The 23,230-nt window shown below is 32.4% G+C and overlaps 2 protein-coding genes across 5 annotated transcripts; both read right to left on the bottom strand.

Moving 5' to 3' along the window:
- Nucleotides 1-3,661: 3,661 nt before the first annotated feature.
- On the bottom strand, nucleotides 3,662-12,715 carry LOC107947309 (solute carrier family 40 member 2). Its single transcript, XM_016881922.2, has 9 exons — nucleotides 12,633-12,715; nucleotides 6,529-6,721; nucleotides 5,731-5,881; nucleotides 5,354-5,550; nucleotides 4,775-5,263; nucleotides 4,530-4,701; nucleotides 4,280-4,417; nucleotides 4,088-4,198; nucleotides 3,662-3,953 (listed from the first exon to the last, which is right to left on the bottom strand). The coding sequence occupies exons 2-9, from the start codon at nucleotides 6,636-6,638 to the stop codon at nucleotides 3,807-3,809; spliced, it is 1,515 nt and encodes a 504-aa protein (XP_016737411.1). The 5' UTR covers nucleotides 6,639-6,721; nucleotides 12,633-12,715; the 3' UTR covers nucleotides 3,662-3,806.
- LOC107947320 (dnaJ homolog subfamily C member 17) lies at nucleotides 11,873-15,300 on the bottom strand. 4 transcript variants are annotated; one of them, XR_005926735.1, is made up of 7 exons: nucleotides 15,129-15,300; nucleotides 14,924-14,982; nucleotides 14,771-14,829; nucleotides 13,503-14,176; nucleotides 13,244-13,423; nucleotides 12,633-12,818; nucleotides 11,873-12,350 (listed from the first exon to the last, which is right to left on the bottom strand). XR_005926735.1 is itself a non-coding variant. In XM_041112512.1 (6 exons), the coding sequence occupies exons 4-6, from the start codon at nucleotides 14,166-14,168 to the stop codon at nucleotides 12,795-12,797; spliced, it is 870 nt and encodes a 289-aa protein (XP_040968446.1). In that variant the 5' UTR covers nucleotides 14,169-14,237; nucleotides 14,771-14,829; nucleotides 14,924-14,982; nucleotides 15,129-15,300; the 3' UTR covers nucleotides 12,513-12,794. The 4 variants fall into 4 exon arrangements, 2 of the variants coding, with proteins under 2 accessions (XP_040968446.1, XP_016737435.2); XR_001697084.2 differs by having other exon boundaries at nucleotides 11,873-12,262; XM_041112512.1 differs by lacking the exon at nucleotides 11,873-12,350 and having other exon boundaries at nucleotides 12,513-12,818; nucleotides 13,503-14,237.
- Nucleotides 15,301-23,230: the final 7,930 nt, after the last annotated feature.

The following is a 23,230-nucleotide window of genomic DNA, read 5'->3' as shown; positions in this document are numbered from 1 at the left end:
AAAGTGAATTCAATTCTGCTTGAATTGCATCTTTTCATTTTGGCCAAATTTTTTTCTATTTTTACATTCCTCAATAGGTTTAGGCTTAGGATCTTCATTTTCTTCTGTTATTTCAATGGCAACATTATAAGTAAAACTGTTATTGACAACTACAATTTTTTCCGGTTTCATTTGACATGGCTTATCGAGATCTCTTTATTTTCATCATTTTCATTTTCACTTTTATGTAACTGAATCTTTTCTTGAGTTTTATAATTAGTTATGTCATAGGTCTTTTCACGAACCTCAGCTTCCATTATATGACCATCTTGAATGTTTGCTCCTTTTCTTTTACGAGGATTTTTATCTTTGGAACTGACTGATCTTTCATGCTTCAGGCTTGGATTACTTTCTTTTACACTAACAGTTTCCCTTATTAGGATATCAATTCGTATTGGAGCATTTTCAACTGGTATGTAAGATTTAATGAATCTAGCAGTTGATTTGTAAAATGAATTATCTGTTGAACTTCTGGTTCACATTGCCTTGTACAAGGATCTTAGACATTGATAGTTCATTTCAAGTACTTTATTAATCCAGCTTTTTATTCTCTCCCCCTAATGTTGGGAAAATTGACAACTTATGTTATAACTAAATCTCAAATTAATAGCTCAAAAATATTTAATAATATAAGGAGACTCATATAAATATACATTCTCAATCTCTTATGATGACCCATCTTTGTGTGTTGTGATGGAGTAGTTGGAACTTATACCGTACATCCAAAAATTGTAAGATGGGAAATATTTGGCTCTTAACCGAAATTAATTGTAATGGGGAGTATTTATAGTTTATTGACTTGATGCGTACAACATGTAAATCAATACAATCTCATGCTGAAAGAGAAAGTTTTGTTCTCATAAGTAATGGTTTAGCTATCAGTTGGAGGTATTTGATAAACGATTCAACTAAATCATTTTTTGTGTGAACATGAACTATAGGATGTTCAACTTTTATCCCGATTGACATAAAATAATTATTGAAAGCTTGGGATATAAACTCATCAATATTAGCAAGATGAATTGTTTTAATTGCATAATCTGAAATTAATCATTTAGACAAGTAATCTCACAAACGAAAGGTTACGAGTTGATAACGCATGTGATTATTTTATAGATGCATCTACCAAAATCATATAATATCAAAATCATCCACAGGGTGGATGAATGAGCCCATATTCATTTCAGAAATATAAGAGATTAAATCTCAACTTTAGCTAGTGAGTTTGTAATAATCAATTATCATTGAGAACAAGCAACACCTAAGAATTCTTTAAATGAAAGAATCTTCTTATTCTTTAAATGAAAGAATCTTCTTATTCTTTAATAAATGTCTATATGAATTCTCAATGATTTTTGCATCATTTATAATCCGGGATAGTCTAACTGGTCACGCCAAATAGTAAATGTCTTTTTATCAGTAAACTTCTGGTTTACTTTAACATGTTTTTCAATTGTAATAATAATGTTAATATAAATTTTGACAATTGATAATTTTATCGTCATTCTTTTTATTTTGTATCCACATATAAACAATATTGTGACATTTACTTTTGAAAATGTCTACATCAATGTGAAGTCCATAATGTTATTAACTCAATAAAATGAATATAATTTGTAAACAATTATTTGCAATATTCACTTTAGGGAATATGTCAAAATCTTCAAAAGTTCAATTTGATATTAATAATGAAAAGTGATTATACAATTGTTATATTTATTGCGGAATGTGCAAAAAAAAAAAAAGAATCAAACAATAGTGTAAGCATATATCATATTCCTTATCAATAAGATTATATAGATATCATTTGCTTCAATGGATGATTAATTAGTATGAATTGTTGGTCATTTTGTTTTAAGAGTGAACAATTAGCAACATTTCGAATCATCCATCTTCTTTTTATCTATTTGTCAATAATGACAAGAGGTTCCATTTTATAATTGTTATGTATTGCTACATTCACTTTGAGGAATGGAGCAAAATCAGTGGAAAATAATCAATTATTTTGTTTGGCATTAAAAAGGCATTAGATCAATCCAAAATACTTTTAAAGCCTTTTTCACAAGAGTTTTTCATCATCAATTAACTAGAAAGAAATAATCAAGTCATGCATGGAGGTTATTGCAAATCAAATGTGCAGAAAAAACTGACATTCAAAATATCAAATTTGATATAATGCTAGTGCCAACAAAAAAAATCATAAACCATTGCAGGCATGTATGCAACGTACTTCAAAATCATACATCTCATATTCACTAAAACTTTTCCATTTATAATTGCTCATATAATTTCTCTAAATAATTAATAAATATAAAGTGTATGAACTACCTTTAACAACTTTACGAAAGTAACAAGTTTGCCAAGGTTGTATAGAAAGAAAATATAAGGCATTTGTAAAATCAAACCACACGAATTGTTTTAATGCTTCTTATCAAATAACAATGGTTAATACGAACGAGATTCATAGAAATGCAAACGGTCAAATTAATATAGTAATTATCATTTTTAAATTTATGACAATATTTTCAACCAAAATAATTCAAGAATTAAAAATGGCAACAATTAAACTTGAAATTCAATATTATAACCAACCCAAAAATCAATTTCGACATTCGTCAAAAAATTGTCTTTAGAACTACGCATGTATGAGTATTAAAAAATTTCAAATTGTATAACCCAAATAATAAGAGACATAGGAACGTAATTTATATTCAAACTAAATCAAATCTGACCAATCATAAATTTCATAGGTTTATCAACAGAAATTTACATACTAATATGTTTTTAGGCAAATACATAATTTAATTATATAACCTACTTTAGCAATATAAAGAAGTAAGTCAATATTCATTTTTATGAACAAATAAGATGTTTGAAACCATAAGTAACCCATTGAACCAAAACTTAAAATAAAATCATATCAAATATTTAAATCATATATCAAATTAATTTAATATCTAAAAATACTATTATTAAGAAAAAAGCGTAAAGATAGAGATCTAATTAAGTTGATGTACCTTTCTTGTTTAACGAAGTCTTAATGATTTTATCAACAAATAAGCAAATTTAAATTCCAATAGTAGACTTTGAAACCAATCAAAATTTATCAATAGCAAACTTTGAGAATGAATCTTATTTCACAATTTCATATAGATAGTAATATCATATACTTCACTATTAAAGTACATTAAAACTTACCTTAATATTAATGGATATTCACTTAATAAGATGTTCACAGCATAAACCAAATTCTAAAAACATAAAAGAAATTTTCTAAAAGTTATATAATATCAAAAATAAAATTTAGAAATTCTAAACAACCCTGAATTTTTTAAAGAAAATATCAAGTTTTAATACCATTGTTTTGAAATTAAAAATATAATCAAATTAATGTCCAAATTCATATGAATAGGGACATCCACTTTGTCTAAGATCATTTTGGACATAAAATAATTTTTATTTATAAATTTATATATGTTAAAAGCTTTTTTTAGATTTTATATATTTTAATTTCAAAATAATAATATAGAAAACTTGATATTTTATAAATAAAAATAAAAATATATGAATTACTAAAAACATGTCTAGTATTTTAAACTATGTAGTTGTTTCAAAATAAAAATTACAAAATTTTAAATTGTATTAAAAAGTTTTGCCCAGTCCATAATCATACATGGACAGATTTCTGTGTTCAGATTACAAACATCATACATATGTTAATTTGCAAGCAAGGCAATGCTTGGGATATCATTTTATTTCATATCATCTTACAAGCGCTGAGCAGAACTAATGAGTAAGGACGACAGCTTCTCAAAGTGAAAAAGGTGCTTCCGAATCCGGTATAGATGGCATGTGTAGAGAAATGAAGCCATTGTCACCGCCCAAAAGGATACCAAGTTCAACTTCCAGAAATGCTGATCAATTTGAGAATCCAATGATTTCTTAATTTGTACATACATACATGCATACATACATACATACATGCATGCATGAAGTAATAAAGTAAGCAAGCATGGAACAAATACAATGCTTTATAATTTGAAGTTACCTGTGGATTAGAGATTACTATTCCCATGACATAAGCCATCAAATCAAAGGTAGCTTGAAGTGAGTTTTGAACTCCTCCCACAATGCAACGATCCGATTCAGGAACAGCATCCTGTTTTGACATAAACAAAATGCAGTAACACCAAAACAAGAGCTTCCCATCAACAGCAGAGGATTTAATCATATATGATACCTGCATTTGTTGGATGATGGATAGGTCGAACATCCACAAACCGAGCCGAGATGTAGCAACTCCAGCCATCAGCATATATGCTGATAAATGGCTATTTTTGACCCATATGGAAGCCACACTTACCAGCAGACATATCCACTAAATCAAAACTCAAAACACAAAAATAAGATCTCTTAGTATACTTTCTGTATGGACCATGAATCTAAAACAAGTTAAAAGGAAGTCTGTAATGGCTAGTGTTATTTTATACCTGAGACCAGACTGACCATAGTCCGGTTCTGAGCGTAGAAATATGAGATTGAAGCATAGGGTACACTATAGTCGCAGCTATTCCAATTGAAGCACTAATTCCACGTGCTATGCCGATTACAAATGCAGGTATGCCTTGCCATTCCAAGGCTGCTGTCATCAATGTCCCGAAACTGAAAAACAGATTCATCGGTTCGGAGTTCAGACCAATACAAGAAATGGAAAGAATCCCAACGTTTGTTTTACCTTAGAACAGTGAAAAACAACAAAGCTAAAGCAACTCCTGGTAAAACGACATCTTGCTGCAAGTATACTTTCCATGCTTCAATGTAGGGAACATTAGAGATCCACTCAATGATTTTAAATGCAAAGCTTTTGCCTGCAGTTGCTGAATTCTCTCCATCATTGGATACTAAACTATTTCTTTCCTGTGAAGTCGAAATGGTGTCTTCCACATGATTACTTGGTGAAACTTGCAAAATCCTCCTTCGGCTGCTGTTTATGCCTAAAGCCGGGATCCCGTTGTACACTGATATAAAAAGCCAATATTCAACCCATACTGATATAGTTGTCCACAATGCTAACATCAAAGCCGATGCCTTCAGTGATACAAAGCTGATAATGAAGCCACTTATAACTGGTGCAACTAACTTGCAAGTTAAATCAATTCGTCTAATAACCGAATTTATATCAGCCAGTAAATTGGGAGGATGGCCTTCAGATATTACCACCAACCTGTTCTTGAAAACGAAAAACAAAAAAGAACTTCAGGTATTACTCTTCAACTTCATGTTTTCTTTCAAAGGACTATGGGCAATAAATTACCATTCTCTTTCAATCAGGATGGTACCGGCTAATGTTGAAAGCACACCAACAGCTCCAGAGATGTTTGTCAATATCACCAGGGCGATGAATGCAACTATATTTGTGAACTTCAGGCTTGGAAATACCAGTAAGGCCACTACTGCACCTCCAGCAATTATGAAGGAGAGATTCTGGGTTACCAACCATAGTTGAAGAACCTGCAAACAGAAATCTACATGTGTTATCACTCTGTTTATAAGTTTTTCAGATTTAGAAATTAACAGATGGTTTGACATGCTTAGTGAAATGAGTTCACAGAAACCAACAATCATCAACTTTTGCTTCTTGTTTTTTAAGAGAAAAATCCTACAGGTTTTCATTAAAGATCTGAAGCAAACCTTTACATATGTTAGCCTATCCACCCATCGTCCAATGATTGGACCAAATAATGCAGTAAAGGATGATTCCACAACACCATAAATTGCAACAAGGAGTAAGGAATCAGGCCAAACACTGATCATATATAAACCCACTGAGAATTCCCACATTCTGCAAAGTGTAAAAGAACCAGAAGGAACTCAAGTCAATGCATTAAACAAGAGATCCTGAGAAATACTCCATGCACTTTAGATCATTGTTATTGCACTAATGAGACAAATTAAAAGAATCTATAATTATTATGCAATGGTTGTGATAATTAATATAAACACTAGAAAGTTCCATATGAAAACCTGCCATTGAACTTTTTTTTTTTTTTGAATACTGCTGAAGAAATTCAGAATTGAAGAGTTTGTGTCATAATTGTCACAATGTATATTTAGTGCGCTGACACACAAGCTAAGAATTGTTCTTTTTGGCTTCTGTTGTGCTGAAGAGTGAAACCATGGCCAAAATTTGCACACCATAAAACTCGAACACATAATTTTTAGGATATAGAGCTTATGCAGGTAAATATGATAGGCACCGAACACTCTTCAACGCAACCGCATCCAACAATTCTTAGCTTGCATAAATGAATCAATCATAAGTTGCCAAAATTAATAAAAGATGATTAAAACAGAAAAATTGATAAGACCAAAAACCAAAAAAAGGGAAAGAATTATGGAAGAATCCCTTATTTAACAGATTTGAATCTATATCATGAAAGAAAATATCAAACCAATGAATGCAACAAAGAGGAAGGGAAATGAAGGAACCTGGCGCCCCATCTTGCAAGGAAGTGAGCTATATATAGATAGTTGAGAAGAAATGAAGGCGGCGGTTCTTGTCTTTGGTCCTGAGGAAGTAAGGGTTCTGTTGTATCCATTGACAAATTATATAGATTTGCACCAGTTGCTTGTTCTCATAGTCTTCTTTTCTTCTGGGATAATTCAGGATTGAAGAGATTTCCTACACAAGTACGCATAGATATATTGATGATTAATTAATGGATTAAATATGAATACCAGCAATGAGGTGATGATGTGGTTACTGACTTAGTCGTGCTCTGATCTGATATCATATAGACTTCATTGTAAATTAATTAATAACTACTATCAATATAAGCAATCTGACTTTACATATATACATCCGTGAATGTACCTCTCAAGTCCTTATATTATAGTAACGGGATCAAATTAGTCCTATTTTTTTAAAGAATGGTTTAGCCCCTGTACTTTTTTTTTTTGAGAAATTTGTCCTTGTACTATTAAAAATAATCAAATAAAATAAAGTTTTAACAGAGTTATTATTTATTGTTTAAAAAATTATATGAAATTTTTTTTATTTATAATTCAACTTTAAATAAAAGATTTCATATGTAAAATCATAAATGCTTTTGAAATATTAATTCCGTTACCAAATATTAATTCTGTTAAAATTTATTATTATTTGATTCTTTTTAATAAAATAAAACTAATTTTATTTAAGCTCTATAATAAAGGGATCTACTGGTACTTCTACCTATATATATTTGAGGAGGTATATTTTATTTACATCATAGTAATACAATTTATGTCTTTCATGTGGATGGAGAGACTCTTATTTTGTTTGTTTACGTCTGCACAACGGAGGGAAAGAGCAGGGAAATTTCCAATTGATACAGCCAACCTCTTGTGCCAAAGAGTGACAGATTAATTTGCCTAGGACAATATAGTAAAATCGTTATCAATGCCTTTAATTTCCTAGTTTGTTTTTTCAAATATTTTTTTCCTGTTGGTTTGCCAAATCTTGTACTATGATTTGCGGGTGAAATTTGATGTTAACTTTTTTTTTTACAAGAAAAACGACCTCTAAGGTCACTTCATTTTATTGCATCACGAATAATAACATCGTGGATTTCCAAAGGATAATCCATTTCAACTGTCAAATCACATCTATTCTTTATAGCAATTCTACTGAGCATATCTGCAACATCATTACTCTTTCTATCGATCCAGTTAAACTGGACCGTGTCGAACTCTTTAACAGCCTTGCATTCCTGTTTCACACAACATCCCAGGATAGTAACATCCTTCTCACGGTTTTTGAAGGTATTGATGAGGGTAGCATTGTCAGACTCCATAATAATCTTTGTCAACTTTAATCTAGAAGCCAGCTTCATTCCAATAATCAAAGCATTCAATTCTGCCCATCCAACATCAATGGCTTTATTTTCGCAAGCATAGCTTCCTGCAATCACAGACCCATCAGCATCTCTCGCTATAGCTCCGTAGCCGATATTCCTGTTAGAAACAGCAGCATCCCCGTTGATTTTAATAAAGTCTTTAGGAGGTTTTTTCCAACCTTTGCACACCAAGGTCGACGGGATAACAGGGGGTTCATTCAAGTTGAAGACTCTAAAATGATTGCTGAGAGTATGAGCCCTTTCCCAGACCATTATAGCAGGATCGTCCTTTCCCTGGAAAACCAACTTGTTCCTATTGTTCCAGCAGTTCCAAAGGAGTGTGAAAAAGTCAGCAGCAGCCTTGGAGTCGAGCTCGCGGAGGATATCTTCCAACCAGTTGATACATCGAAAATAACTTCCGTCAAGAAATCTATTGTTTAAGCCTCCGATAGTAAGGGTTTCACGAACCTTTGGACACTCTTTCAGAGCGCGGATAAGAGACTCCTCGTTGTTTTTACATCTCAGACAAGTTGTACAGACTCCTCCAAACTTGTCTTCCTAAAAGAGCCAAATTGAATAAATGCAAATCCCTGAAGCCTATACTGCCCAAACCTTTAGGATGACATAGACAATCCTAACCCATCATGTTCCATCCATGATTTTTCCCATTATTAGCACACCAAGTCCGGCGCATTTTTGACTGAAGATCCTTGATAGTACCTTTCGGGGCAAGAAAAACAGAGAAGGCATAAGTAGGAATAGACTGGAGATGGCTTTAATAAAAACCTCCTTCCCACCATAGGATAACAATCTTTTTGACCAGCTATTCACCCTACAAGAGCAACGATTAAGAATATTAGGGAAGGCTGTTGACTTTTTTTTTTGTAACAGGTAAAGGTAATCCTAGGTAACTATCAAGAGTATCAACCATACGCATACCAAGCATAGAGTAAAGAATTTGTCTTTGGGCTAAGGGGATTTTTGGGTTAAACATAATCATGGACTTATCATAATTGATCTTTTGACCTGAAACTATAGAGAACCTATTTAAGATATAAACTATTTCCTCAACATCCCTTTTTTTATTACGAATGAAAAAGAGAGCGTCATTAGTGAAAAAAAGGTGATTAATACGAGGCTCATTTATACTAGCTCTAATGCCTTTAATCAAATTTTCATTTTGAGCACGAATTAACAATTTAGAGAAAGCTTTTATGTAGAAAAGAAAAAGATAAGGAGAGAGGGGGTCCTCTTATTTTAAACCCTTTTTGGCACAATAGTGTCTGATAGTGTTGTGTTGCACTTGACGACGTAGCGAACCAAACGTACGCAGCTCGTGATCTTTTGCACCCACTTATTGGCATAGCCCATTTTTCACATTACCTCTTCAATGAACTTCCACTCAACCTTATCGTAAGCTTTGCTCATATCGAGCTTGATCACAAATCTTTTGTTAGGCCCGTTCTTTGTATTTTGGAGGTAGTGAACAAGCTCATGAGCTATCAAAATATTGTCATGAATCATTCTCCCAGGGATAAAGGAGCTTTGATTCTGGCTAATGCAATGTGGGAGAGTATTTTTAAGTGGTTTGCAAGCACCTTAGCCACGATCTTATAGATCACCCTGCAAAGACTAATAAGATGAAAATTAGTCATATCAATATGTTCTTTAACTTTAGGAATTAAGACAATGATTGTCTCGTTAAGGCAATCCACATTTTTATCACCCCTAAGAATCTCATGGCACAAATTAATAATTTCCTTTCCCACGACGTCCCAATTTTCTTTGTAAAAATTTCCAGATGAACCGTTTATTCCCGGGGCTTTTCTAGGGTCCATTTGGTTGAAGGCTTACATAATCTCATTATCTGTGAATTCCTTCATCAATATTCCATTTATCTCCCCTGAAATGCAATTTTCAATGTAGTCAAGGTTTAACATCTCATTATTGTGTAAATTCGACTCAAATAAATTTAGAAAATACTCCCTGACTGCCTGGCTGATGTCTTTAGTTGTATCCCTCCAAATGCCCTGCATGTCTTTTAAGTCTTTCAATGCTATTTTTTTTCTTCTATTCGTAACTGTAACATGGAAAAATCAGGTATTTCTATCACCTTCCTTTAACCAATTAATTCTCGAATGTTGGGCCCAGTACTGCTCTTCTTTGTCAAGCAATTTTCCCAGCTTTAATCTCAGATCTTTCAGCTTGTTCCCATCATACTTGCTACGCTGTTCGTCAATAATGTTATTAATCTTCATTTGAAGAGTACCAATTTGCTTGCGTAGTCTTTTGTATTTTTGGTACTGCCAATTGCCCAGGCCGTGGCCCATCCTTATAATTTTCCCCATGATATCAACAGCACCATTATGCCAAGCATTCTTAATGATATTCTTAGCTTCTTTGTCTTTTGCCCAGTACACATCATATCTAAAATTTAGCCTAGAGTCTGTAATCTGCTCTTTCGGCTTGCGACCCTCTATATCCAATAAATTAGCATCATGGTCGGAGGCAAACTGACGAATTACCTTGGTCGCCATGAACGGGAAGCATGCCACATTACAAGAGGAAATGAGAAAACGATCAAGTCTCTCCTTTACAAAAGCATCACCCTCCTTATTCTTGACCCAGGTAAATCAACCAATATCTGTTTTCAGATCAACCAAGGATAATTCGTCTACAACTGCACGGAAGTCATCAATTAAAGCATTAGGTTTCCTCCTTCCCCCTACTTTTTCTGCATTGTCCAGAATCGCATTGAAGTCTCCCCCGATGATCCATTTTTCTCTAATCGTATCTCCCACTTTCCTTAAAATATCCCAAGAGCTTTGTCTTTTATTAGGGTCAGTATTTCCATAGAAGCCTGTGAAGTGAAAAGATTTATTGTTTTCCAGCTGAACACAAGAACCAATATAGTTGTTTGAATAGTTCTTTATTTAAACCTTTATGCCATCTTTCCACATCATGGCAAGTCCACCACTTTGACCAATAGCATTAACAACCAAGCACCCCTCCTCCCTGCATTTGCTGCGAATAGAAGCCATTTTGTTAGTATGGGTTTTTGTTTCACAAAGAAAAATAATGTCAGGATCATTGGCAACTAAAAGTTGCCTAAGCTTACAAACTGTCGCAGGGTTCCCAATCTCACGACAGTTCCAGCATAATATTTTCATTGCTCTTAGTGGGGCTGATCGCCAGCCACCGCCTTGCTTGGTGAAACATTTTCCATTAATCTCCTCCTTGCAATATTTAAAGGGCTTTCGTCAATGGTATCTCTATTTGATCCACTAAATCTCTTCTTTTTTTTTTTTTGATTTTGAAACGTATCAGACCATCATGCATTGGTTTGACAGATCTCTTTTTTGATGAGGAGTTGGAGACAAGTCTTCTTCGCAACCTTAATTTGATGTTAACTTATTTGATTTATTTGGTTGGAATATAAAATTAATATGTTTAATCGATGAAATCTAAGATTAAATAGAAGCACGTTTTACTCAATTGTTTTTGTTATAAAATTTATTTTTTTAATAAGTTTAGTTTCTTTGATATTCTAAAAAATTATAATAAATTATTATAATTCTTCTTTTTTATTACAACCTATATTTAATAAGTAAATTTATTCGGTTAAAATAAATTTATAAATCATAATTATAATAATTCATGAAAAAAGATTATACCACTAATTATAATAATGATTATAACCATAATTAATATATTAATAAAAAAAATATTAAATAAGATATAATTATTATAATTGTAATGTATGATATCTACTAGTTCACTATTAAAAAAACTTTAATTAGTCTTAATCTTTATTTAAAAGAAATTAAAATAATAAAAACAAAAACAAATTAATTTAAAATTTAAAATTTAAAATTATACCCATAATCTAAAGTTTCCTAAGACATGAGCTGTAATTAAATTACAATTACACCCTATATTACAAGAAGGCTATAATGTGATACCATGTATGAAATTTTTTATTTAAAAAAAAATACCTTGTTACAAATTTAGTCCGCAAAAATGAAAAAAAGAAATGTACCATTTTGTAAAATCATTGCAAAGCCATTAACTAATACGATTTGGTGAACTCTTGGTACCGCACGGCGTTACCATCACCTACGGCAAAGCCTGCTAAATAAGGGCAGGTTTGTTTCCAGTTTATAGTACGAGTAAAAGAAATCTCTATGAACACAAGGAAATCGATGATATTGTTGAATCACTGCCTGCAAGAAGCTTTGGGTCACTCTCCACCTCACCAAAATTGACCAGCATGGCTGCATCTTAACCAACCACCCAACCCCAAAAAGAACAGCCTGAGCCTCCCATCATCGAGATGCCCACTTTTCCTTCATTTGACCAAGCATGGGGCAACAAGGAAACGCTCAAAATCAGCCCCATATCCCATGGTTGCTTCACATAACCCTTGGTTTCATCCTACTCAGTTGCAAACCCAAACCAAACAAAATGATGCAAAAATGTATTTGTTTAATTTTATTTTCATATGTTTCTATTCATGTCTAATATATGTCAGATACAAACAGAGAAAATGTAGCATTCAAATAACATGTATTAAAAATTAATATGAAGCACATAAACTATGAAAAAAGGGATTTCCAAATGGCATGGGATTGTAAGAAGAATTTTCTACTTATGCAAATTACAGATCAAATAGTTTGAAGTATTGAGCATTAATAAACGAAGATAGAATTTACATACATAAGAACTTGTGTCTTTAACCCGAATGGTTCATCTCTCTTCTTAAAAGGTAAACTTCAGAAAGCTGAAATTCAATCCCGAACTTAGGACATGTTTGGCAAAACATCTGTGGATAAAATGCCACTGATGCATTTGCAATCTGCTCCTAAGACCTTTTTGTCATCATTTTTGCTGTTTTTCGGCAGCCTGGTCAATAATAAATGTCGAGGAAAAGTGATCAAATATAAAAACACATGGTGCAAATTCAAATTACAAAAGTAGGAAAAGATGCATTTAACAAGATATAACAGAGTTCTACGAACACTAATGCTTGGCAGATGCAATTCTAATAACATCTTAAAAATGTGGAACAGCTAGATCAAATTCTAACAGATAATAATGCATAGCTTTCTTTCCATTCTATAATTACTTTCAACCAGATTTAACAGCTAATGTGTATCTCAAACTTCATTCATGACTCCCGACATACTCAACAATGGGGAAAAAAGGCCAAAGTCTGAGATTCTGGACCAGGAAGAAATGGCACATCAAGTTAAATATTCTGGATCTAATTACTAGACAAAATTTAGCTCACAGAATTGGCTGTACGATATATGCCAGCAAGGTCATACCTTTGTCAGTTTATTTAAAACAGCATCTTCAAAAGCTTGGTAACCAGCTCCAACCAAATTATTCAATCGATCACTTTGCTCTTCCTTCTTGGGGGCTGGAAACTCTGCAACAGAGGGTTTAAGAGGCACAACTAACAATGGATTATCTAGATTCCCACTAACACTGCCTGTAGCAGAATCCTGCAAAGAAAAAAAGCCAAATAAGTTATAGCAAATAAACAAAAAAATGCATAAAATCACACAAAAAAACTTCACTTACAACTGCATGTTTTGTAGCCATGACAACAAGCGCAGACCCCTTTTTCTTTGAACTGTTCACTACAATATCTTCAACTTCGCCAAACCTAGAAAACAGTTCCCTTAACTTCTCCGCTGTATAACCTTCGCCAATTTTTTCCCAAGAAACCTTTAAAACTCTCTCTTTATCCACTCCCACATGGCCCCCAGCCCCACGGTTCCCTTCTCTCCCCACCTTTTCTTGACCTGAGCCCGTCCCCATACTTGCACCTTTATTTGCTTGCATTGCACGTATCCTTGCAATCTCCTCTTTCAATTTCCTAGCAATTCTCTCCTCTTCCTCTTTAGCCTTCATGGCAGGATCTGCTGCAAATGAAGCACGTTCCCTATCTTCCAAATCTGACATCATTTTTCGTCGCTTTGAGTCTTGCTGTGCAAAACGACGTTGCTGCTCCCGTTTCACCCGGAGGAGATCATCAAAGAGCTTTCGGGCTTTTTCATCAACCAAAATTTCGTATGAGGATTTGAGCTTTATGAAGTTCTCATGAGCATTTGGGTCATCTTTTCGTTTATCAGGATGAAGATCACGGGCTTTTTCTCTGTAAGCCTTGGTAATTTCTTTTTGAGTCAAATTAGCTCCTTCCTCGCCGGAAGGCAAACCCAGGACGTTGTAATGGTCATCGTCCATAGCTGAATCTAATTAAAACAAAATAAAAATAAGGATTCAGGATTCAGGATTCAGGATTCCAAATAGCAGCTGAAACAAATACAAATCAAATCAGTATTTAGGAAGAAATACAAATAAACTCAGTATTCAGGGTTTTGAATAGCAGCTGAATCTAATTAATCAAAAAGAAACACAAACCAAAACAGTAATCAAAGTTTCAAAGAGCAGCCAAATCTAATTAAAAAATACAAATCAAATCACCATTCAAGGTTAAAAATAGCAATGGTGTAACTGTCACGGCTGCTAATCTGCAGTAGCAGCACAAACCGTAACCACTAAAGACCTCAATAGCAATGTGAACAAATTTCACATCAATAGCAGCGGATTGATGCCGCAAATAGCAGGGTAAGGGAAAATAGAAGCAATTACGGTTTACCATTTCAGCTAATCAGATAGCTTTAAAAAAAATTCTCCCTCTCAACAAATAGTGCACGAGATGAGACAGAGTAACAAGCAGTAGGATCTAAAACAGAAAATTGAATATAAAAAATGATGCAGAGGCAGAGACAAATTTCATGATTGAAGTAGAATGTTCAAGTTAGGTTTAGGGTTTCAAAAATTACCTTATTTAATTCCCTGCTCTGTCGAAAACTAGAAGGCAGGAGACAACTTGCGCCAGGCACTGGAAGAAGTGAGGAGGGGTTAGCAATAGGATAATATCACATGACTCAAGTAGAAGGAAATCATCAAGTTAGGTTTAGGGTTTCAAAGATTACCTTAATTAATCCCTGACCTGTCTAAAACTTGGAAGGCAGGAGACAACTTGCGACAGGCACTGGAGGAGGAGTGAAGGGGTAAGCAGTAGGATCAAAAACATAAAATCAAATATAGCAGAGTGCAGATAACACAAACCGAACCGTAACTCAAAATCTCATGACTCAAGAAGGAAAACAAATTCAGGTTTAGGGTTTAAAAAAATACCCTATTCAATTCCCAGGGGTGCCGATAAGTTGAACGGAGTTGGTTCAGGGACTGGAGGAGAGGGAGAGGAAGGAGAGGAAGGAGAGAAAGCCGAAGCTGGGGGCAGAGCGGCGGTGAGAGGCTTACTTGGGGAAGACAGATGAGAGCGGGTTGGGAATTTTTAAAAGGAAATTTAAGAAAAACATTTTAGTATATATAATTTGATTTTGGATAAAACAAGATTTTCTTTAAAAAAAAGTGATAAAATTGGAACTATCAAATAATAATCCTTAACTAAATCATTATTATATTAGTTTGTGATTTTATATTTAAATTTGATGTATGTGTTCTTTTATCAATTTATTTTGGGTTTAAATATATTTATTATTTTAATTTCAGTTAAAATTATTTTGATTTCTATGAAGAGATTATTAAAGTTCTTGTCAAACATTAATATAACATAAATTCAAATAGTGTGATTTTTATTCTCTACTCCCAATATTGTATAAAAAATATTTTAATCTATATGTAATTTTCACATGTAAACACATTAAAAATTTTATTATTTATTATTTTATGTATAAGTAATAATAAATATATTTATTGTGTTTATAAATATTATTTTTGGTATAAAATTATAAACAATTTTTAACACCCTAAATTGTAAAGATATTTAACTAATTTAAGGAAAAATTTGAGGATTAATTTTTTAAAAAAATTTAAATTAATAAAAAAATTAATAATTCATTTTTTATTATACATGTTACTCACCTAAAAGTACAAGGGAAGTTCATGTGTTTAGGGGTTTATTGTATTTTAGCCCCTCTAATGAAAAAATAAGTAAATTAATTTTTATACATTTTGAAACGTGTAAATTAGACTCTTCGTTAATTTTTATATATTAAATGATAACGTGGACATGCTGAAAATATTTTTTTATGGGTAAACTATAAAAATAGTTACCTAACTACATGCGTCATTCTATTTTGATCACCCAACTATTAATTTTTTTCGATTTAGTCACTAAACTTTTCAAAATTAAATATTTTGGTCACTCTGAGTTGATGTGGGCTTTTTCTATTGGTCTAGTAACAAAATTAGCACTCTAATGTTTATAGATTCTATCAATTTGATCCTAAATATAAAAAATTCAACAAGTTCAGCCCTCAATGTTTACAAAATTTGTCACTTTAGTTGATAGAGAATTGCACGGAACAAGATCGTAAGTTTGTCCAAGTCACAAATTTGACTTAAGGCTCTAGATGATTGGAAAGAAACTTGGATTTTAACACAACCAAAAACGCAAACAAATCTAAGTCAAGTCTAAATAATAAAAAAAGCAATTAAAATAGATAATTAAGATAGAAACAAAAAATTAATAAGTTAAAGATTTGAATAATTAAATAGGAACAAACAAGAATAAAGAAAAATAAGGAAGATAGATGAAAGAATATGAAGATGGTGTGTAAAAGTCTTAAGGAACCTTGGAAACTCGATAAATCCACAACTCCCTTTAAACGGCTCTATTTTTCCTTCCAAGAAAGAAAACTTGGCAAAAAAAAGCTTAAGATGATCCCCCATAATCTGGAAATATTGTTAAAACTCTTCTAAAAGAAAAGTCAAGAGAAATTTTTAAAAAGAAAAATCAAAGAGAATTTTATTAACTCAAAGTGAATAATAAATAAGCGTGTACAATGAAGAGGCATTTATATAGGCTATGTAACACACTGTTACCCAACCTGGTCGCGGGGTCCAACCAATAGGACATTGCATTCGTTATTAGGGCAACCAAAATCAAATCATGTTTAAAATATGCAATTTATTGATAAAAAATCAAGAAACTATACAGTCAACATGAAATACAATCATTTTTAGGCTTAGTACGAGCTTACAAAAGCTTTAAAGCTAATTCAAATTTGAAAAAGGATGAAAATGAAAATATTCAAAATGCAGGGCCGACGTCGTGACGTGAGGGAGTTCCTTGTCACGACGTGACTCACAGTCTAGTTTCATTCCGATGACACAAGATCGACATCGCAATGTGGCTGCCTTGTCATGACGACATTCGAATAATGTCACGACGTTGCCTACTGATTTGGATAAAAATGTACTAAAATGCACTCAATGCTATCCCAACATTCAATTTCTTATTTCATGCCTAATTTAAACATGAATTACCTACATCAAACACTTCAAAACACAACTCAAACATGCATAAATGATTCACATTCATTCTCCAACATTTATCAATTCAAATACCATTCAAACCTTCTATCGCATGACACAACATATTCAACCATACCATTTTAAAATAAACATCAACAATACATAGATACCTCAATGCTAGCTTGCACACATTTAATAAACTTTCCAACCATCACTCAAATCATACTTGCATTATCAAGGTATTAACTATTATCACATATATTCATACCAAACTATTATCACATATATTCATACCAACTTACCTATTCATAGCATACCATCTAACAATTTAGATATATCCAAATTTGCACAAGATACCATTAATTTTTCAACCATCAACCATTCAAGCCATTACGCATACTTACCTAATTTACACTTAAAGAACTTCATTATGCATACATTTGATTTATACCATTATCAAGATTACAGTAAACATATATATAAAATGCATCAAACACCAATTCATCCTCCAAGCTTAGTAGGATATAAACAAATGACTTTTTTAGGTACATGCCATTAAACTACAAGAAACATCACTAACTTGTTGAGTTTGAGATTACGATTGAATGTTGATATCGATAGGCGTACATGTTCAAAACTTAATAAGTGCAAAGAAAATAAAACCATATGCTAAGTATAACTCTTTGATATTTCTATATTCAAACATTAGAACATAATATATATCATATAATACAATGAACCAACAAACCAAAAATTCAAATGCAAGTTAACATGCCAATCTACAAGTTCTAATACATCACTTGATTATATAATTCATTTTGCTTATCTTAAATCGAGCTATCACAGTTGCAACATATACATTGTTCCATATATCAATCGAATCGATTAAATCATGCAATATCAAATTCACATTTTCGAACTTACAATCTGATATCCTCTATCCACCCATTATTTCAATTTCATTTATAATCAATTTCCACATATGTAGCGGCTTTTTTTAGCACAAAACATATTCAATTGTACATTTACAACAATATACAATATTTTCAAAACTATTCAATTTAGTCCTTATTGCTAACAACTAATCCATATCAATTCAAATCAGCTCGTTTTATCATTTAAAACTTACCTTATGATCTTACCATGCAACACTGTCCATAAATGCAACAATTGAAATGTTCAGATTATAGAAATACAAATCGTAAACTTCAAGTAATTCGTCAACGAATTTACCCTTTCACTTCCTTTTCGAGGAATCCAAGTTTATGTTAGTTATGGATTAACATAAACACATAACACTATCAAAATACAACCAATATCAGAATCAATCATCAATTTTTACAAATTTTATATTTTATTCAATTTAGTCCCTAAAACCAGGACTAGCATAACTTTCAATATAGAACTCATATTTTTAATCTATTTTCACTATAGTTTATTTAGGACTTCCTATTTTTCAATTCTAACACTAATTTTGAAGTTTATGCATTTTAGTCCATATTGGACAAAACTATAAATTAACTTCACAATTTAGTCTTTTTTCACTCTTAAGCTTAAAATCTATCAATTTAATACCTAAAACTTAAAAGATTCATCAATGATATCATTATAAAACTTTAACAGTTCCGAAAAATAATACAGGGGTTAGCTAGATTAAGCTCTCAAGATTTCAAAATCATAAAAATTACAGGAAAATGACTAAATTTCACTAACCAATTAAAGCTTGAAAATTTAAAACCCTAGGTTGTGTGTCCTTTCTTCTACTCTTAACATTCGGCCATTTGTGGACGAAAAGAGAAAAATGTGCTCTCTTTCATCCCACTAATTCCTTTTATCAAATGTTTTTTATTGTTATTATAACATATATTTTATACTTTTTAATTATAAATTTTTATAATATATTACCTGTACATATTAAAAGCCACTGCCCACTTAGTTAATTAGTGGTTTAATTGCCAATTTAGGCCTTAATCCATATCTTTTTGTTAGCTTGAAATTGCCAAGAGGGGTTGAATTGACTTTTAAAAACACGTGGAAGCTATACAAAGAAAATTGAAAGAATAAGCATAAGGAATTGTAGTGGTTCAGCCTCAATTGCCTACTCCACTACCTTAGCTTTCGACTACTAAAGATTTTTTCAAATTCATTAATTTGCTTAATCTTTGAGGACAATGTTTAACCTTACAAACTCCCTTAAGGTTTCTACCCAAACCTTAAGGCAAAACCCTTTCAAAAAGTGAATACAAATAGCAAACTAAGAAGTAACCCTTACAAGATCAGAGTGTTTGCAAATTAAGCACAAATACAAAGAGAAACACTTGAGCTAAATGATTATAGTGAAAGCTCAAAAGTGTGTATAAATAAAAATGTTAAGAATTAAAAGCACAATGTCATTTTGATTGATCATTAAGCTTAATAATCTCTTTTGTTGTTGTAAGGACTTTGAAAGATGGTATTTATACCCCCTAAACGATTTCCAACCATTGTGGTTGTTAGAAAAATGAATAAAGCCATTAGGGATGAAATAATCAGTGCATTTAATTCACTTGCAACCACGAGTACCGATACTTGCTAACAAAGTATCGATATTTTTAGTATCTAATGCAAAAATTAGTGACTGTTGGAGCCAAAGATATTGATACCAAAGAAAAATTATCGATACCAAATAAAAGGTATTGATACTGGATTAATACTTGGCTAGATTGTTTGAAAGTCAGAACGCCAATTTAGTAACAATTTTTAGAGAGGTATCAATAAAATTGAAATCTATCGATACTTACCAAAAAGTATCAATACTTTTTGGCCTGGAGTAATTCCTACTTATTTGAAAATTTTAGAGTGTTTGTTTGAGTATCTTAGCATAACTTACTATTGTAAAAACAATTTCTAAGTGTTTCAAAATGTTTGTTTTGAAGTTGTTTCCTTTAACATTATTTTTATTCAAAAATATTTTAATTTGTTATATCAAAATAAATTTCCAAATAAAGTTTGGTCAATCTCTCCCCTTTTAATATAACAAAACATTTGGTAAATATTTTTTGAATAAGTTGTTCCCCCTTTCTAAAAATCATTTTCAATTTAAGGCTTAGTGGATATTAAGAAAAAGTTCGGCCTTCATTTTTACTTTGAAAATGGTCACTAAATTTATATAATTTGCATAATGTTAATTAAGCACGGTACTAATCATTAATCAAATTATTTTTGTTGATAATTTACGTTTGCTATCAACAATTTACCTTTGCTTTCTCCCTTTTTTGTTATATAAAAAATGATCAAATAAAGCTTAGGAGAAAAATATGGTTAGTTCACGAATTTAGAAATAATAACTAACAAGAATTCATATAACTTTTGGTGTAAGATTTATAACATATAAGTGCTAGATGACAAGCTATGCAGAAAACTTAGCCATTTGAATAAACAAGAAATCATATAAGATTTTGGCATAAATATACGATAAATAAACATTAAGTGCAACAAACCATAGTTATAGGAAACAAACAAAAGAGTGTAAATGTCATGAAAATGCATAAAATTGCAATGATTATCCTAATCATCATTAGTAGGAGAAAACGAAAGGGTTGAAGGATGATGAGCTAGAAGTGAAGCCATTTGCATCTCTAGCGAAGAAAGCCTAGAGTTAACGTCGTCTCGAAATCCTCGAAGATCATTACTCAAAGCGTGAATGGAAATGTTTATGCCGGAAGAGGATGTAGTAGCATGAGGTTGAGCATTCGCTGGAGGAACAAGCTCCGGTGCAGGAATATCCTCTTAAGCGCCTTTAGCATCGTCTACTTCATAAGCTGCTAGAAATCCACTCTTTACCCATTCTTCGGTGTTAGGATCAAAACGGTAACCAGCATGATGAAGGACCTCATAACTAAGAGGTTGATTGGAAATGGTAGGAGTGTCTCCACTAGTGTTAATTCTTCACTACCTAAAGATGTATGACAAATAAGTGCCATAAGGAAGGGTGTTGTTTGTAGAAATTGCCCTTCTAATACCCTTAGTCATGTTATTAAACATTATAAGAGTGAGGTTAGGACGCCTATCGGATTGGACACAGTCGATCCACCAATAGTCAGTGAAGCAAAAAATGACATGCTTTTTGATAGGTCGAAGGATCCAAGTGATGATAAGTGATTTGTCGTAATTCGGTGTACCAAATTAAACTAGTTTTTGCACTTAAGGAGCTTGAATACAATCGTTTTTGTTATATTTTAGTTAAGTTTCTTTAGTTTTAATTATATTTAATAAAATGTGCGAAATGAGTCTTTTATTTACATTAAGGGTCGAATCTGGCTTAAGAAAGAGCTAATTAACTTCGTGACTGTGTAGGAGACCATTAGAAGGCATTTTAGGCCAACACTGGATGCTATGTCGCAATACGAGAGGTCCAATGTCGCAATGTAGAGAATAACATAGAGAAAGGACGAAACTGCCTTTGATGTCGCAACACTGACTGAGGATGTTGCGACATACCCCTGAAGGTATCTCAAAGAGGAGCATACTGACTTTGAGACGGAAATTAAACATGAAGTAAGGACATTTTGGTCTAAAAAATCAAATTTAAAGCTCGGGAACGTCAGCTGACCTAGGGTTAATAACGACAGCTACTTAAAGGCTATAAATTGGCTCCTTTGGCACATGTTATGGATACTTTTCCATTAACCTAGTTTCTTTCTTTAGATTTAGTTTCATTTTCTTTCTTTCTTAGGTTTTCTAGAGTTTAGTTTATTTGTTCGTTGTTTTCTTTCAAGAGATCTGACTTGTGAAGATGATCAACTTCTGTGGATTTGTGTTATTATTTATATAAATCATACTTCTCTTGAACTCTCTACTTCAATTCATTCACCATGTTTTATTCTTCCATCTATTTCATATTATTTATAAAAGCCATAAGGAACTAATCCTTCTATAGGGGATTAACAAGTGGAGGCATGATCTCTTAACAGTTTTGTAGGGTTATTCAATAGATCAGTTGCTTTGGAAAGGAAGAGTGTGGAACAAACCCTAGGCCTGACAACCCCGATAAGTCATCAAAGAGAGAATTAACCCAAAATTGGTATTTTCAATCCGTGAACACCTTCACCCTAAACCAGTCTAGACTGTGAGGTTGGAAGATAAGTAGTCCATGCTAACTCGTTATGTTAGTGGAAGATCGAAAGATCTTACTAGGGTAGCAACTAGTTGGTTGACGAGGAACCCGAAATGAAAGTTTATTAGGATTGCCGAAGCTAGCTAATCACCCATCATCAGATTTGATTCCTTCTACTTTTTCTATCTCTTGAAATTTAGTTTTCTTTTATGTTATTTTGTTTTGTTATCAATACTATAAAAATTCCCACAAAACTCTTATTTACATTTACTTAATATAACATAATTAAAGTATTAATTAGATCTTTTAGTGTGTAGGTTAAAATTAATCCAGTCTTCGCCTCCCTTGGGTACGATCCTCAGAGTACTCACCCACTCCGTTGTAAAACTATATTACAACTAGACCCGTATACTTGTGAATATCGCCTCATAATTTTATATTTTATTGCAGTATTCACACTCTGAACGTTAGGACATCCAGAGCTAGTCAATAAGATGGAGGAAATGATCATGAAGATTGAGTTCGGATGTGTATTCACACTCAATATGAAGAGCAGGGTTGTAGGCACCTTTTTCATTGGATTCACCTCTGGAGGGTAAATTTAGAAATTTTCTAAAATATGCTAATGTTAGGTATTTATTAAAATTGATTTTATAGCAATAATGGTTTCGCTGGACTCATCATGTTCAAATTTAGCATTTGAGTAAAAAGCTCGAACAAGATTTAGGTAAGTAGGCGAATGGATTTTGAAGAAATCAATCTAACCCCAATCACGAAAAATTGGAAGATAAGAGAAATTTATGGATTCTAACATACCAAAATCTAGATTTCTAGACTCCTAAATACGCTTAGACGCAAGTTT

This window comes from Gossypium hirsutum, chromosome A01 (genome assembly GCF_007990345.1).
Source record: "Gossypium hirsutum isolate 1008001.06 chromosome A01, Gossypium_hirsutum_v2.1, whole genome shotgun sequence".
Taxonomy (NCBI): Eukaryota; Viridiplantae; Streptophyta; class Magnoliopsida; order Malvales; family Malvaceae; genus Gossypium; species Gossypium hirsutum.
Note: the sequence above shows the minus strand (reverse complement) of the source record. Positions and strands in the feature narration are given on the sequence as shown.